The 18,299-nt window shown below is 46.7% G+C and overlaps 1 protein-coding gene across 5 annotated transcripts in view; it reads right to left on the bottom strand.

Annotated features, from left to right (window-relative positions):
* Positions 1-2,095: 2,095 nt before the first annotated feature.
* Positions 2,096-18,299, bottom strand: part of GMEB2 (glucocorticoid modulatory element binding protein 2) — a 21,777-nt gene continuing 5,573 nt past the window's right edge. For 4 of the 5 annotated variants that reach the window (XM_068913065.1, XM_068913068.1, XM_068913066.1 and 1 more), the window contains exons 4-11: positions 14,406-14,503; positions 13,123-13,250; positions 11,302-11,405; positions 8,157-8,314; positions 6,177-6,248; positions 5,210-5,347; positions 4,392-4,514; positions 2,096-4,169 (exon numbers count right to left, since the gene is read on the bottom strand). In XM_068913065.1, the coding sequence (XP_068769166.1) occupies positions 3,520-4,169; positions 4,392-4,514; positions 5,210-5,347; positions 6,177-6,248; positions 8,157-8,314; positions 11,302-11,405; positions 13,123-13,250; positions 14,406-14,503 (1,471 nt within the window). In that variant the 3' untranslated portion in view covers positions 2,096-3,519. The remainder of the gene's footprint in view (positions 4,170-4,391; positions 4,515-5,209; positions 5,348-6,176; positions 6,249-8,156; positions 8,315-11,301; positions 11,406-13,122; positions 13,251-14,405; positions 14,504-18,299) is intronic. The other variant, XM_068913069.1, reaches the window with a different exon arrangement.

Below are 18,299 nucleotides of genomic sequence, written 5' to 3'. Positions count from 1 at the left end.
AATATGTTAGCGATGGGAAGGTCCAAGCTGACAGCTGTCAATAGCCCAGGCAGCAGTGCGACTAAGGGGACTAGGGACTCCTGGAGATGCTCCAGGCTAGCCAGAATTCAGCACTTCCAACAGGGAGGAAAAAAGGGATCAGAGAGCCTGGACCCAAGCCTAGCTCTGCTCCGAGGCAGTCTGCGTTCTGGTCTTTGCTAGCTAGAGCAAGCTATGCTGCTCAGCCACAGAAAAAGTAAAGCCGATTGGCACTTGCAGGACTGTAAAGTAAAGCCAGCACAGCACTCTGGCACCACTGACAACATTTACAGGTACCATTGGATCCTCCTGTGGCTGTGTACATGAACCTCCTGACTCACTGGAGGACACTGTGGCACTAAAGCCTTCTGGATGCTAGGCTGCCCTTACTCAGTCCCTGGGATGCTGTTTAAAAGGGCTCTTTCCCACTTGCCGGTGGAAATGTATTTCTCCTTTGCTTTCACCCAAATGCAGGTGCTTGGAGAAGCCACTCCTGCAACGCTTCCCCTGCTCCACCTCCTAGGAGCACCAAGCCATCAGTGGTCCACAGCAGGCTTTCCCTTCCTGGGAGGCAATAGGCAGATGACAGAGTCCTCTAGACATCACTGATCTGTGTCCTTAATCATCTGCGAAACCCAGTTACAATGTCCAAACCGCAGAGTAAATACCATGTCAGAGTAAATGACACGTCAGCCAGATACCCAGCACACACACCTACTTCTCACTGTTGTCTCAGCTGAAGGGAAAACATAGTTGTGCTTCCCCAGTGTGGAAGGAGTTAATATTTACTTACGAGAAGGAAGTGATGTTCAGAAAACTTGCTTGGCAGAAGAGACAGAATTAGCAAATACCAGGCAGGTTCAATGGTTTCAATGCAGCTGTAACACACAAAACTAGATTTCTGAACAATGTCCTTGCTGCTAACAAAGAGGAACTCTGAAGAAATACGCTTCAACACAGATAAACAGCGCTGGTCTGTCTGCTGCAATGCAAAAGGGCAGAGAGTCTGTTTTGAGCAGGGTCACAGAATCCAAATTTCAGCCACACACATGCTTTATTTCTGTACTGCTCCCCTTGCACCATCCACACGCACACACTTGCATTCACCCATCTCTCCAAACAAGTTGCTCTCCTCTTGCCACCAGCTCTCAACATCTTTTCCTGTTTCCACAGTGCCTCTCTGGTCTGCCAGGACATAACTACATATCCATCCCTCCTAGCACACAAAACACGCTAAGGCAGTACCCATCCCACAGCCAGCAGAGAAGATCTTCTACAAGATTGCTATTCTCATCCAAACCGGTCAGGCAGGCTTGCAGGTTGTCATCGAAATCTCCAGTTCCTGAAATTTAAAGCATCATCTGCAAAGAAAGAAATCCTTTTATATCATCATCCACAAGTTTTAGGCAAAACTTCTCCCACTCACAGATGTAGCAGTGAAATTGCTCAAATTCACGTGTCTGAAAAGGTCCACACTATTGACAAGAGGTTTCTCTTCCTCTCTCCAACAGGAAGATTACCCTCTCCCAAAAATACAAAACATCGTTTGCATCTTTAACAAACCCTAAGCTTTTCTGTAAAATTTCACTCCCTCTCAGCATTTCACCAGACCAACACACAACTGCAGCTCACAGATTTAAAAAAAAACAAAAAACAAAAAACAAAAACACACACGCTCAGGTTCCCCACAGTTAATAAAACCTTCAAATGATCAGAAAGAAGGATTTCAGTGCATCCCAAACCAGACACTTTTTAAAGGCTAGAGCAGCAAATAAGCCAAACTTCCCATTGTGGCCACTCCTGATGCTCTCGTAGCCTGTGTTCACTGCAGGAGAAACACACTGGAGCAACCCGTACCACCGGGCATATCCTAACACCCAGGATACAGTCTGAACCAGTCACAATATGCCCACAATTATGGAAGGGTTTGAAGCATTTCTCTGCACGTGTGTGGATGGTAGCGAGCACAGAATATACGTATGAGTGAATATAAATGTACAGTGTGTTCCAGCTCTGACCTAGTCCTGAATTGCAATCCTAGCTGTCATGACCCCACAGAAATACAATAAACCAGCAGCACTCTTCAAAAATATTTATTAGCTCATTAAAGTGACCTGTCATTGCTGCTGCTGCCAGATCAAGTTATAGAAAACCCACACTTGAAGCACCCAACTCCTTTTAGCTGGAGACAGTGTAAACATCACTTCACACACATACAGCGTATGCATGTCTTAAAACAGGAACAGTTGTGAGACTGGCAGCAAGTTGAATCATCAGAAGAATATTTGAGAGCTGAATATTCTATTTCGGTGTTTCAAACCTTGCGGCCCACAGAACATCTTTGCAAACCATGTGGGGAGAGAATGACAGCACCCAGCTACTCGAGGAAGAGGCGCCCGGCAAGACGGTCGTGACCAGAGGACCAGCCTGATGCCGGGACAGTTAAGCTCTAGAGTTAAACCTTGTTAAGAAGTGCAAACTTCTCAGGGTGCTATTGTTTAATTAGTCTTTCTGCACATTCAATAGTACATTTCTGCCGTAAAGCAGTATCTCCACAACCAGAAGGGCTACACAATTTGCTTAAAAAAAAAAAAAATCCCAAAGAATGGGTTCTTGGAGAAAAATAGAAAGAGACCCTAAATCCTCAGAAATTACAGCTTTTCCTGGCTCCTTGGATTTGTCTATTCTCTTCACAGAATCAAAACCTGTAACAGTTCTCTCCTGTCTCTTTCACTTATCAAACCTGGGAAACACATCGTGATCCTCAGGAGGAAACCTCTTTTGGTGAGCACGGACCAGACATTTAAGCCATCCAGATCCAACATAACAGCACCCACAGCTGCCGCACAGAGGGTCTTCCCAGCCGTAACCTCCTGCCCAGGTGTGTCCCACAGACAACCCGTTCAGGCTGGCTCACGCGCCCGGTGCGCCCTCTCCTTCCGCTGCCCCGTCCACCCACGCAGCCCTCTCCTGGGACAGGGAGAGCAGCCCCTGACTTGTCCTACATGCGCTATCAACTCATGCCAGGCCCCGTAGCCACTGCGCCCTTAGCGTACAGGGCTGTACCTGCTCAGCGGTTTGTCTAGTATTTTCTTAATCTTTTGCTGCTGCCTTTGCTTCCTTGCCCTGCGGCCCTGCTCCTGTCTGCTTCTCTAACACACACTGTCCCAGCTAAGAAGTCTAGAGATAAGACAGGGCTAACAAGCTAGAAATGGAATAAGTACTCCAAGAGAATAGGGGAGGAAAGCTTTTAAGACTTAAGCCTTTTCTTTCCTCTCCAAACAGGGCAGAGCATTTTGTCTTTCCCTTCTTTGGGTGCCTTTCCTCCTCCTCTTTCTCTTCTCTCTGACTTGAATCTCCTGATTACCGATTTCAGCCGTTGTCAGAGTCTCATTCACCTGTGCCCTCTTTACACTGCTCCCTCTTCCCTCAGCACAGACAGAGAAAAGGCAGTTCCACCCAGAGTGTCACAGAAAACGTCCCTCCAGGCAAGTCCCCATTTCACTTCTGCTCCGCCTCGTCGGCCACTGTGGTCACCTCAATGGTGGTGGTGTGTTCGTCTGCTGCCGTGGCACCCTCAACGGCGCCTGACGGCACGGTCACAATCGTGCTCCCACTGGGAGCCATTTGTGTCACGTTCTGGATGGCTGTGCCGAGTCCCGGGAGGGTGAGCAGCTGGAAAGGGCTCACTACCTTTACAACAGTGCTGCCGTCCTGAATGGCAGCTGTGCTCAGCACTGTCAGGTTGGAAGCGTCCGGGTGGATCTCCACAGCGTTGGGGAAGCTGGAGCCTGCGGAGGCCAGTACGGTGTACCCTCCCAAGAGCGGCGACGCAGGCGAGCTGACCGCAGGAGGCTGGGATGGGCTTTTTGCAAGCACGGATGTTGGAAGCGCTGATACCACTTTGCTGAGAGGGAGATTGGCAAGTTGAGAAACAGGCATTCCTGGAGCCACTGCAATCTGCGCTGGCTGGGACAGGACTTGAGAGGTTATGGCAGCTGGCCCAGACGTGGCCCTGGTAAGTCTGGGACGTTTTAAAGGTGTTGGGACAGAGACTGGAGTTAGAGTCATCAGTACGTTATTGAGATGCTGCGATTTGTGCTTCAGCTCCTTCGCCCGCTTGCGGTGCTCATCACACTGCTGCTCCAAAGCTGAAAAGAAACAAGAATCAGTAGAGCGCACCCCAGCCTGGGCCAAGAACAAGCTTTCCGGGGACCACCACCATCGCAATACCTGAAGTATGAGAAGCTGGTCCTTCCACAGCTGGTTTAGCATGCACCAGCTTTAACAAGAAATCCACTTTCTTACACAGAAAGAAAACACACTACTAGTGATGACAGGAGAAAGAACACCAGCTTTTGTCTGGGGTATACCTGCCAAATCCCGCGTATATTGTTCTCTCGAGCGATCCATCTGACATTTGTGGCTAGCCAGGACCTTCTTGACCAGATCCAGCATGCCAAAGTTCTGGACTATGTTGTTGAGTAAAACAGCATCTTAAAAGCAAGACACAGATTTTTAAGGAAAGCAAAATTCCCAATATAAACTATTTATCTTTCCCTGGTAAAGGGCCGTACAAAAACAAACGCGTTCAACTGAGGTCGCCAAAAACGTGAGCGAGGACAATGGGGGAGAAAGCAGAAGAGTCACAAGAAAGTGCAAGAGGTCATTAGCATATAAACAGTCCTTTCCTACTGAACAGGGATTGACAAGAAATCTCCTCACACAGTAGCTGGCTGCTGCATCATATTCTGATGGCATAAATCCCACTTAAGTTCCTGTGCCAAGCATTTGTCCAAAGACCTAAAGCCAGCAAACCGGAAACACCGGGCACAAGGAATTGGGTAGAATTTAGGCCACCTGAGCAGCCCCAAGCACTGCTGACAGGCTGCCCAAAGTGTGGCCAGAACAGAACAGCTTTTAGTAGAAGAATCTATCCAGCTGGCAGCCTCACCTTCCCCTCCTATACCATTACTAAGCTGAAAACACTCATCTAATTTAAATTTTATGAGAATGATAAATTAAAAGTAAACCAGAAAAAGCATTTCCTTTTAGTTTAATTTTCTATTTTTAAGAGAATTGATTTATGATGTCCTATAGTCATCCATTCATCCCAAAGGAGAAAGTCACAAACCCCTCTGCTCAGAGGATTCTTTCCAACATGTCCGAGCACCCAGGACCAGATCCTTACCGCTGAGCTGCAATGGGGGATCTTGCACTCGCTCGTGCAAGCCTTTTATGGTCTCCACTAGCTCCTGGTGGAACTCATGGATTACTTCTTCCAGAACACCTGCATCTTTCAGCCCTCGCCAGAAAGCAAAAGCATCATCTGGAGAAAGAGAAAAAAGACCCTCAAAATAATAGGAAGAGGCAATCGGGATTTTAATGGCTCACTCTCAAGACAAGTGGTTGCACATCTAGCAATCCTCCAAGGGGATGGTGATTTGCTCTGGGTTCTGCTTCTCGTGCCTACAAGGGTGAAATCCACTCAGTCTCTAGGTATGTGGCAACGGGGCAAAACCCAACCAGAGCACGCGCTCTGAAGTTGCAACTGAAAGAACAATTACTTGTGGTGTTTTAAAAACATACATTTTCTCCTAATGCTTCTTACATCCTCCATACCACACATCCGATCTGGCCAAACAGGACACTGGGGCCACAGAAAAGATCGCCCTCAATTCAGCTCAGGATGCAAATTAGACCCAGGGGTGAGTGCGACACCAAGGCAGAGCTTCCTTTAGGAATCTGATCTCATCAATGCAGCTAGATGGAGCAGCAGGAATGCCATCCAAGAGGCGTCTGTTTCCTTAGCTCGGATTACACCAGAGGAGCAAGAGAGAAGTTTTATGACTGCTCTAATTTTCCCTAGAGCCACACCAAATGTTTGGCCTATGCTTTGACACTCTACTGCTCAGAAACAATTTTATCTCAAGACGATGGTGCAGTCAGACCGCATACACGCGGGATATAATTCAGTGCTATGCACTGATGAACGGTAAACAAATAACCCTGGAGGAGGTTGAGGCAGCCTTGCAAATTAGGGCAGCTGCAGCAAGAGAGTTCCTATTCATTGTCCCTGCTGCTTCCGCCTCTTTTCCGTGCATCTCTTCTAACCTCTACCCCGGATGTGTTGTGCCTAGTGCATTCCCAAGACATACCTCCAATGCTAGTGGTCCAATCGCTGGCATCCTCACAGGTTTCTATGGTAATTGTAGCTGGGGATCCATTCACTGCAACCAATAGCAAGAAAAGAAAAAAAAAATCCTGATTTTTCACTATATTTTTCACAGGCTGTTTCTGAGGCAAACACTCCCTTGCTGCACTTCTGTAACTTTCCCTCTTTATTACATATGACCAATTTTATTTGAACTTTGCTCTCAAAGCCAAATTGAGAGACACCCCCCTGTGGAGCATTAAGTCACACAAGACTGCTGCGCAGGCAGTACTTATTTGTCCACCCTGCAGCACACCACCGCAGGGATTACTTCTGCGATCCTTGCAAAAGGAAACATGCCTGGGAAGGGTGTTGTTCTTCCTATTCTCCCCCACCACACACACTGCTATTGTGCAGAGCACGAGTCAAGCAGATATCGAGCCCGAAACAGTAAGTTTGCGGCAATCCTTTTTGCCCAGTTCACAGCTTTGCTGGATTGGCATGTGCACAGGGTTTGCAAAGACAAAAGCCTCCGAGCGGACAGGGTCCCACCTTGGCGCGTGCAGCAGACTGGCGGGAGGCCTCGCTCTGCACCGCCAGCCCCTCGCGGGCTCGCAGCCGCCCACCCAGCTGCTCCTGTGATCTCTGCTCTCCGCAGCTCGGCCAAATCTCTGCGGTATCGTTGTCATAGAGATGAGGGAGCTGCGGGTCATTTGAGCCGTACGAAGGGAAATCTGGGCCAGAGACGCTGCTGCGATCATTTGGGGAGCGCCAGGACGCAGCTCTGAGCGTCTGCAATGCTCAGCTGCCGACATTAAATCCAATCACTTTATTCCTTTACTCTGCAGCCGTCCGTATTTGTTTATTTCGGCACAGCCAGAACCCAACAGCATGGGAAGTGTTTCCTTGTTAGTGAGATAATTTCCATGTTTATATTTAATAGAAATGCTCAGAACAGGGCTGCGATTCTAGAGCCCAGCCAGGGTGCAACATGCACCAAAACAGACATCAGCTTCCACAGTTACCGCTACCAAAACACCAGGCTCAGCTGCTAAAGGCTCCCTGCAGGGGCAGCAAAGGGATTCAGCTCATCTTCGCTCAGCTTCTGCAGAACCGATTATGAGCTTAGGAACTGCAGTTCTTGGGGGGGAAGGTGTGTGTGTGGGGGGGGGGGGATGGTTCTTAATGCTCAGTAGCAAAAGGATTTGGGAAATATAAAAGTATACAGAAATTAGAGAACTTTCCAAAAAATAAGTTACCTGTAATTAATTGTAAGTCAAATTAAGTTTAGGGCTAAAGCTGCATAGCCACAATATCCTTTTAAATCCATTTTCATAAATTAGATGCACGAGGGCAGATAAAAACAAATCTGTTGTATTCCCTAGTTCTCTTTAATCTTTCATCAGACAAAAATGATAAATAATTCAGCCAGGGAGCCTTAAATGAAAACGCTTAAATTATTCAGAAGAAGTCAGTTTACAGCTTTGAAAAAAAAAGTGCAGTAAGAGGGACTCCCAACCTGGCATGCTGCGCAACAAGAGAAACCATGCTGATCTCTGACCTCCCGCGATGAGCGCTAAAGGACAGCTAGCACCCGACCAGCAGCTAGGACAGAAGATGACCTCATCAAGCAACAACTACTGTTTTCCTGTTTTCTTACAGATTAATTGCAGTCTTCTGCTTCAGCTACATACTTTTGGGTAAGACAGGATGCAAGAAGGGCAGCTCTCCAGGTCATGCAGCGCTACTGAGCACCTAGGTGAATTATTACATCTCTGCCAAGATGCACTCTAATAGTGACTCTGCCTAGCTCTGATATGGGAAATCCTGCCACCGAGCAGGGAGAAAAAGTAGAGAATAAAAACAACCCACAAAACAAAAAAAATACAGAGGCAACAATAAGGGGCACTCATTATGCAGCATTAATTATGCTTTAATTCTTCAAAGCCCCTGCGGTAAGGGTGCTAGGAATCACTGAACATACCATCTGCAGAAGCAGGAGTGAGAGGAATATACTCTGTTGATGTTTGGCTGGTCAAAGACACCCTGGCTCCAGTCAGGTCAATTTTAGTGCTTCGGCATGTGTTCGAACAGACTTTAGCGTGCTGGTAGAAATCCAGCTCTCCAGAGTCCATGATCTTCCTGCAACACAGGGAGCAAGCATGAGAACATACTTGCATCAATAGGGTACTGACAGACTGCTGAAAAACAGCTCCTGTCTGGACGCAGTCAGAGCTTCACACTCAAACTTTTCAAAATCCTAGATTAAAAGCAAAGGCTGGACTTTATCTTTCTGCTTTTCTCTTCCTTTAACACAGTTCTAACTAGCAGGCAATGGGAAAGTGGGAGAAAGTGCTCTCCTGTAAGAGAATCGGTTTTAAAAAAAAAAAAAAAAAAAGAGCTCCAGAATTTGGTTTGACAGGCCAGCAAGAATGAGAGAGCAGATAGAGGCAACAATCTAGACTTCACTCATGCAGTTTCCCTATTCCCTGATCTTAGAGATGACATTAACCAAGAGTTAATTAAAACAGTGCCCACTTCCACAGCCTGCTCCGTACTGGCCACTTGTACAAATCTAACCGCTATGCAATACTTCAGCAGTGGTAAAGTGTTTCAGGAGGCCACGATGGTGAGGAAAAAGCCCATCAAACATACCATGTTGTGGCTGAGGTAGAGAATTAGAACAGATTAGAATTTCTGAACACTTTTCTACCATATCCCAAATTTTCCTGCTGGATCAAATTGCATTAGGAGCTTCTTTGACCACAAACGAGTCCAAGGTGTGATGAATTGATGGCTAGTCTTTCCAATGATTTTGCCAGCAAAGAGACAAGATTGTGCACAGGGAGGTTATTAACTAGTTAAGCAAAATGTGACCTTATGAAAATGGAAGGAAGAAGGAAGGTACGCACTTAACAGAATGCTGACTCCATTAGAAGTAAATTTTACTGAACAGCTAGAACGAGGAAAGAGGAAGAGAGATCAAAAAAAGCTTAAAAAAAAAGTCAGTTCTTATTGAAGCATACCACCCTGTTGTCCTCTTCTTCACCGCTGCACATACAGATTAATTAGTAAAGAAAGGAAGATTAAAACCAAAATGAATTTCTGACGCCCTTCTACAGCCTGAAAGGCAGCAATCTGCAACAGGTGCCCAGGGTAACATACAGCGAACAGAAAGATTTACACAAGTGTTTAAACAGGGTAACAGATCTCTGAAGCGGCTCATTTCCTAAATCAAACAAGGCTTCAGAGTCAAAGGAAGCGTGAACCCTTTTAAGACTTGAGGCATAAGTTAAAACAGTGCGACAGTGCGCACTGGTAGAATTCATGATCTGTATTACAGAGGTAACAGAGGCCACAATAAAGCTCCACAAAAGCAGAACCTCAAGAGCAGGATTTCAACACTCTAAAAAGATTTCTCTCCGGATCTGCATAATCAGAGAGGATAAATTTCTTCAGTCCACGAAGAATAGTACATTTCAAAAATGCCTTTTCTTCATCGCCAAAACATTCAACTTGGGCTGAGACGCTCAAGATGTACATTAACTTTTCCCAGGGATATATTCCTGTAAAACTAAGAATACCTTTAGAAATATCAGTACAAGTTGCAGGCTCTCAACAGATCTTCTGCTTGACAGAAGTCTTCACATGAATGTACAGCTTAGAATCCAGTTTTACAACATAGCAGTTTAATCCTGCTCTGTGACGATGTCAAAGTCCCCCTTGCAGGGCTCTGTGGGATCTGTTGATCTGTTCTGAGGACACTTCCCCAGACTGGTATGAGCGATACACAGGAATACCTCTGAGCACGTCCACCTTTCTGTGGGGCTCCCATACGGAAGAGGCAGAGCTGCCCTGCCCTGCTGCTCTTCCATCTCCTCTTCCTTCTAAAAGCAGCGAAACACCCAGCCTTTGGACAAGCTTGTTTCAGAGTTGGTCCCACCTCTCTCTGCACAGATCCTTCTGCGTGAGGGTCTGTAATTTTAGCTAGGTGCTCTCGCTGGATTTGACCAACTTGGCTTTTGAGGGCAAGAGGGAGGGAAGGAGAATGGAAGGTCTCGATCTGGTCCCTTGAGTACCTAGTCCCCACATACACACCCACAGTCTCTCGCAGGAAGGTCAGTTACGACCTCAGCCTAGGACTAAGATAGCAGGAAGTTAGTTCCTTCCCCTTTTTGCTTCATGCCATGTAGAAAGAGATGGGATGTATTTCTAAATAAGGTCTCTCAGCTTAAGCAAAGCAGGCTGCAAGACTGGCATACATGAACTTCCCAATCTAAACAAGGTGTCTCCAAACCCTCCTAAGCCTTTGCTGGCCAAGAACAATCTTAGGTTCCTACTATTGGCTTCCACTGGCCTGCTGGTCTTGCCTTCACACAGTCTTTGTGAAGTTTTTTTCCTTGAAAGACCTGCCTTGCAAAGTATAAGCTTATTATGTAAAATCTACATGAAGTAAAAGCTGCTTAGGAAGAATATGGGAGACATCTGCACTAATGCAAGAGAACATAGGCAAACACAACGCCACTCAGTGAGAACACTGAAAATACTGACAATTGCTAGGGAAAGAGGTGATGTATTTTTATCCTGCCTACAGGCAAAGAGATAGATTTTAATTGAATCACAGTCTCAGGCTGGTGTTCAAGACTACCATAATAGAATTAAATTCTGTAGTTAAGGCCAGAGAAGACAAATGCTTGCATAAATAAGTTTTAAATAAGCCTTTCACAAAGAATTGGTACAAAGCAGACATAGTATAATGTGCGTGTTAGTTTATGACCAGACTGATTTCATTTGGTTTAATTTTCATACTAAGAACCTGTAAACAGCACAGCCTGACCACTAGTTGCCATTAAAACGTGCAATGACATTATGACAAATGGGAACGCAGTATAGTTAAAGTTTTAAAAAGACTGGGGAACCATTTGTCTTCCCAAACTATTCCCTACGCACAAAGATAATCAAAGCCATTGGAGGGACAATATTTGGGGCCAGGCTGTTAATAAGGCAAATGGTCAGTGGTGCAACCGTTCTCTCAGCAGCATAACTGTGTCAAAGCTGTCCCACCCTACCACTTCTCCCGAGAAAAAAATCCCAGCTGTTGCTGTGCACATACAAATAAAGAGACTAACCGGAGCATGATCCCATTCATCCGGATCGCCCGCTTCCAATCCTTTAGGGTTGACTTGCCCGCCAAGTGGACAAACTCTTTGGGACTAATCAGGTGATCATTAAACTGCAAAAGGGAGAAATGCAACATCAGTGTGACATAGCACAACAAATGAAAGCGTGCTCCGCAAAAACGGTTCACCAGGCAGTGGGGCTGGCTGCATAAATGCTATTTCCTGGCGTCCAGCAGCAGAATGAAACTGCCTCATAGGCCAGAGTTGAAACACATTGTTAAAGAAAAAAAATTTAAAAAAAAGGAACAGCTGACCAACACTTCCACACCTGAGAGAAAGCTGACTGAGTTAAGGCCTTCTCTAGCTGAAAGCCAAATATTACTTTTATATTTAGTTAGCACTTACTAATTAAAGCCAATGGTTTGGTGCGCACGCAGCATACAGGAGTTCGCTAGATGCCCAACCCTGTACCATCTCACAGCAGCAAGCAGGAAAGCCAGGCAAAACACTTCCTGCAGTCTGTGCAAACTATTAGCATCAGTGCGCTGCTCCGTGCCCCCATACAGCGCTCATAGCATGGTGAGCTTCAGCTTTGAAAAAAGCTTCAGTGTTCAGAGAACTTCAGCCCTGGTATGCTGCTATTAAAAAGCAAGCAGATTAGCAGCAAGAGACAGAATGCTCCTGCTCCTGTTAGGATCCAGGCTTCCTAGCAGCATGCTACCCAGCACTCAAATCCACAGAGCCTTATCACAGTGACTTCTGTGGAAAAGGGAGTAGTGTTACTACTTGGTCTTTGACCTCTTGCAGAGTTTGCTACTAAGCACAACAATTGATATCTACTAAAGCTCTGACCTCTGTAGCATTGCACACCCACTTCTCAGAAAACTAGTTTTAGAAAGTTGGCATATACTGTATCAGTAGCCAGCTATTCCCCCTTTTCTTTTATTGCCCAACACACCCAGTTGGACGTGAACTCATGAGCTAAACAAAAAGCAGTCTGCCGAATCAGGCAGCCCACTAAAGAGCTGCTTTAAGGTCAACCTCCGTAAGGATTTCCCAGGTCCAGGCCTCTTTTCAACACCAATGCAAAGCTCATACAACTATTGCATGACATTAACTATGTCTCTCTAACAAGTGCATGGGCAAAAGCGCAAAGAGAAAACCCATTTTAGGCAACAGCAGAAGCAACTGATCTGTGCCAGTACCCTTCAGAGATGGGCAAGGCCTTCTCCCACAAAGGAGAAGGGCCATCCTTTAGAAGAGCCCCTCATGATACAGCCCAAAGAAGATACTACCTAAACAGTGTGTTTTTTTTAAATCAATGTCTAAATGCCACTGATGCCTTACCATAGTATCACAAGCTGTACGTTCCTGGAAATGAATATTTGGCCCTCCTCCCCAAATCCATGCGATTTTTAACCATGAGCCATCCAGGACAGAGAATAGAAACCATTCAACAACTCCCCTACCAATAAACTTTTCATCAAATTCTCGGTTTCTCTCAAATGGAACAAACTGTCGTAGTACCCAAACTTTTTCAAAGTGCTCCAATGTACAGCTAAATTGAAACCGCATCTCTCTATCCAGGACTGCTCAGTTTTGCTGAGAGACAAATCAGGGACAATAAAGAGGATGGTACCAAGAACTTCCCCCTTTCCCACCAAGATGTGGTTCTGATGCAAGAAAAGTTTACCCGGGGTTTACCAAATGAACAGAACAGCCCAGGCAAGTCTAACGCTGGCACTAGATGGCCTGGCTCCACTCCGATTCTCCTCCCCAGCTGAGGACCTACCTCCTCTCCGCACAAACAGCCGGGTCTTTTATTCTCACCTGCACGCACTTCACATTGATCCCAGGGCACACAAATTTTCGCCATATCAGGTTGGCTTTGCTGTCTCCACAGGTGATAGGGTAAACGATCTCTGCCTCCAAACTGTCTTCATCTTCAGCCATCTTCACTTCTCACGAGGAACAGAGTCAGGGACAGATCAAAAAGAAACATGAGTCGCAGCTCCCGATTAACGGTCAGGAGTACTGTCAGGTAGAGCGTTAGAGCACAGGACTGAAAACGCCGATGGGGGTGGCTGGGTTCTGTGGCCATAATTCACTTGCACTTTAGTAATAAAGCGTCCAACTACCCAAATTTTTGGAACAAAATCGCACAAGCAAATTTATACAGATCCAGCCACAGCTGAGTGTATGAAATCTGAGAAGTCAGTGGCCAGGGAGGAAAATTTGATGCATTTGATTAAAATGAAAGTAATGATGTTTCTAGGGTAATTACACATCCACCCATGTTTTTTTACAGTGTAACTCTTTCTTTTTAAGGCAGCTTGGCCTTTTAAACCTATTCAAAAAGGACACTTACACGCCGCTGGCCACCGCACCTCTCTGCAGGACAATCAGTTTCCAGCCAGCCGGTTAGCGTGTCCCACCTGCTGTTGATGGAGCCTCAGACACATTCCACGCTACAAAATGCTCAGCGTTGAGCCCGAGGTACAGTATTTTACAGGGACAACGAGGGAGATTTAAGGGTCCATTTTCCCCCCTAGGTTGTGCTCGCCATACTTCATAACTAAAATCCAGAGACATGGTCCAGGTCAGATAGCTCTAACCTCACCAGCACCTCCAGCCCCGGCTGAGTTACAATTGTTATTCATTGAATTCACTTTTGCTTGCAACCAAAGCTGGCAAGGCTCTTGGAAAACAGAGAGCCGATCCCAGGGCTGCCCTACAGTGGAAAGGAGGAGGCAGGAGCCAGAGAGGGTTGATGCCAGACATGGTCTCCCCAGTGCCAGGAGAGGGCGGCAGTACTCCAGCGAGCAAGGCACCCAGCTCTTTTCCCAGCACCTGCCTCAGCAGGATGGATTGGCTCTCCTGGCTTCTTCCCAAAACTTGTGACAGCATCCCTGATGCCTGCAGGAGAGCCGCGAAAGCGCAGCCTGGCCTGGACGGCATCAGCCAGCGCACGGCTCCGCAAGGTGGCGGCCGGACCCTCCTTGCTTGCACTCGCTCCGCTCCCGGGAACCGGGCTTTGCAACACAGCGGGACTGCTGGCCCAGCGGTACGCGGCACACCATTACCTATGAGGCTAATGCAGCGTCTGAACCTACCTAAGACGGCTTCTTTCAGATGCGTTGAAGCTGTAAAGGCAGCAGCAGCTGCAGCAGCTGCATTTTCCGTCTCCAGGGTGTCTTCATTTATGTCACCACTAGTAAGAGAGTTGAATATGCAAAATTAAGCAATGTGGAAGTACCACCCCTGTTCCTGCTGTCTCCAGGAGACCCTGCTTCAAAAGTCACTTTGTACTTCATTTTTCCACAAGAGCGAGGAGCCAGCTCTAATTTTGAGAAGTTAAGGTCTGTTTTTCTTTACAAAGATAAAAAGCCCACGCCAGTAGGGGAGTACCACAGCCAAAAGCCAAGATGTCTCTGCCTGCCTCATGTCACTGAATCACAGCCCTGTGAAGCTTGCTCCAAGCCAGCATGTGTCACACACGCAGCCCTGTGCTCCAGGGCTCTGCCGTGCTCATAGGAAGCTGGCTCGAAGGGCTGCTGCCAGCACAACAGAGATTTCTCTCAAATCCTCATTTAGAAGTTTCTGCCAGCCACTGGCAGCTTCTCCCCAGAAAAACGTGTGTGAAACATGCTTCCACTGTCCAGGCAATGGACTAACTAAATCTAAAGCCAAGTAGTTGAACTACTGAACTAGTACTCTGGCTCTGTGCTTCCCAGAAGCTGAGCCTCAGAGAGCAAAACGGACACTACAAAACAGTACAAAAGCAGCAAATCCAAGAACAGAGACAATTCAGCATGAGCTATAGACCTTCAAGTTCCAAACTCAGCCTCTTATAACTCAATATACATATCACCACCACGAGCTAGCTATCTGCCAACAGTAGCAAAGACTGCCTTCATCTTCCTTACACCAGGCATTTCTTGGTGCTTGCTGATGGAAAGAGACAAAAAAATGGCTTTAGGTGGCATTCTCAGCCTTACTGCTTGTCCGTTCCAGCTTCACATGACCATTCCTAAGGGGTTTCAAGATGTATATTTGCTTCTGTTATCGACGAGGACCGGTCTAATTACTGTAGCAAATTGACCATGCCTCTTTGGGGTCCTGCAGTAGGGAGGAGGAAAAACAATGGGAGTTAACTTTTCTGATACTTTAGCAGCTTCACAACGTATAAACTGTCTCCTAAGGAAGACGGTATGAAGATCTGAAGCCTGTCCTGTTTTGGTACCATGGGTGAATTAAAACAATGGGCCCAGTGATTCATTGGTGGCTGCATTTCCCATAGGCAATGCTACAAGGACAATCAAATTCAAGAGCAACTGGTTTTTCCATCCTAGCCTCTTAACACACAGCTTCAGGGGTGGAACTGTAGCTTCAAAGCATTGCTCCCCTTTCAAGCTGCAGGGCAAGCAGCATGATCACACAGGGCAGGTGCAGTATGGAGATAAGGGATCTGGCGTGGGAGGCATCTCACAATCGCAGGGCGAGTAACTCAAGAGATCCTGCTTCAGAGAAGTGAGAGCGCTGGGGGGAGCTGAAGAGAAGCCTACCTTTGAAAGAAAGGCACTGCATGCTCTCATGCTGCCTCTGCAGTTCGCACTGACCACCAATTCTGACCCAGGAAGTATCGCAGCTGGAAGGGACGTGCAACGCACAACGTACGTTGACTCGAAAAGGTAAATTCTGAGCTAACACATTTGCACGCAGGTTAATATTCAAGAAGCGGCAGTTTGACACAAGAGAAACAGAAGAATTTTAACCTGGTGTTTCTTCATCAGTTTGTTATTTGGTTCTTGCATTTCTCCAGACAGACTTGGAGAAAAGCCAGAAACACCACTTCAGCGAGACTTCAGGGTTGCAAGGCAGGCAGCCGCCACCTCCGGCCTGCAAATCCCCATACTCTGCAATCCTGATTCCGATCTTCTCCGCCTGCCATCAGGCGGGAAACCTCCACTGACTTCTCTAGAATAAACACGCCAGCAGAAAGTCAGCATTTGAAACAGGAATGGCAGAGAGCTTCCTCCAGGGCTTCACTTCACCTCATTTGTGTCCCTCTGAAAATGACCGAGAAGTGTTATTGGGTTGGGAACAATAATCCAGCCCACGTCTTAAGTTCCTTCCTTAGGAGGAAAACAAACAAACTTCAACAGCCCGTAAGAAAAATTCAAGTGGCTATATACGGCAGTCTGCGCCTGCTACAGGGATGTGCCTGGGGGAAGAGGAAAAATAGGCCAGTTTTTTCTCACTGCTTTCCCCCATCCTGTTCCAGAGAAACAGACTGAAGCAGAGGCAGATGCAGAAAGGAACAGGAGAGTATTCAAACATCTTCCAATGTACCATAGAGGTGCCTCCATCAAATAAGTACGTGCCTTAGCCGGTTGTCATGACAAAGCTGTGGGAGGCAGCAGCGCTCACGTTTCATCGGGGAAGATTATTCTCAAGTTTCTCCCCAGGAGAATCCATAAAACCAGATGGGAGAAAAAGAGGAAATTAAGCGTTGATAAAGTAATGGGCTTGCTGCTTCTTTCGCTACTGCTCTTACCTAGCCTAAAAAATCTCCAAAAAAACTGCACCAGGAATGCTAATTAGAAATATCAGCAAACTGACTGGGGCATAGGTGTACAGACCTTTCCCAATCACACATGAGAGAGAGAGAGAGAGAGAGACTTCTTGCTGATAGTTACTTTTTTCCATTTACCTCTGCTTTTTCTTCAGTCTATCCAAAAGATACATGAACTAGTTAAGCCCTTAAATATTGGTTGTATTTTTATTAGTGGCAAAAACATACTCAAAAGAACTGTAGAAAAATGCATCAACACCAAGCTTTGTCATTTTAAGTTGGGCCATTCCTCTAGGCTCTTGGTTGTTAAACGCCACATAAAACACAAGTTCAAAGCCTACTTCCCATACAAGCAGCAATGGAGATAAAGCAGAGGAATCCAAGCCCATGCTTTCAGCTGCCTTCCTTATGCCAACAGGGGCTAGAAAGCAAAGAACAAGAGGAGAAAAGCAAAGCAGGCTACAGACTCTCGCAAGGAGGAATGGGAGCCCCTGCTAAGGCAATTATCCACATCTAGAGATGAGGGTGGCTCTTCCTGCCATCTACAATCAACACTACAAACCTGTTCAGCGAGAGCAGTTCCATTAGACAGTACAGAGGGATTTGGGATGAGCCCATAACCCAAATCCTTCAAATCTACCTGCTGCGATCCCAGAGCATGGAAATGCAGGAGAGGGGAACGTGCCAGAAGGAAGCCAGCCAGCCATTCTCCAAGTTCAGGATGTCTCATAAAAAGCCCTCAAGGAATCTCTTAACGCCTGCAAAGATACACTCCACTCGTAGATACGGCTAAACATAAAAAAAATCATCCTCTCTCTCCACTCCATAGCACTATCCTGCTCCTGGCTATCCAGAGACACACTGGGGAGATAAATAAAGATTTCCAAAGAAAAAGAGGAGGAAAAAAGAATGAAAGAAAACCAAACCAAGTGAGCCAGTCTCTGCCACAACCCATGTTGCCAGAGAACGTTATGCTGCTGCAAAAGGATCTGCAAAGGCACCTAGCCACATTAAAAACAGAAATCTCTCTGTATCCACAGTGAGCCACAACCCCATTTCATGTCTGGCTGCTTCTCTGCTAGGAAAGCTAAGAAAGCAGCCACAGGCAAAAGCCAGAAGAGCTGACGCTTTCTTCCCCACTGTCATCCACTAATTTGGGAACAAAAAAGGCTCTTGGGAATATTTAGAGACTCCAGAAGCCGAGGAGGAAAGGGGGCAGTTTCCCCACGCGGCATCCTTCCCGCCCTTTGCGATGCTAACGTTTCATAACTCCCATTTTCACCTTCACCTGCTTGGAGATGCAAGGCGAGAGCGCACGATGCCGCCCGAGCGGGGGGAACCGGGGAGCAGTCGACGGAGCAGCGTGCCCCTCGTCCGCCTGTTTCTAACAGGAGTCAAGCCTTTTGACAAGTTTTATGCTAGCTGCAGCAGA

Source organism: Struthio camelus, chromosome 18, assembly GCF_040807025.1.
Source record: "Struthio camelus isolate bStrCam1 chromosome 18, bStrCam1.hap1, whole genome shotgun sequence".
NCBI classification, from domain to species: domain Eukaryota; kingdom Metazoa; phylum Chordata; class Aves; order Struthioniformes; family Struthionidae; genus Struthio; species Struthio camelus.
Note: the sequence above shows the minus strand (reverse complement) of the source record. Positions and strands in the feature narration are given on the sequence as shown.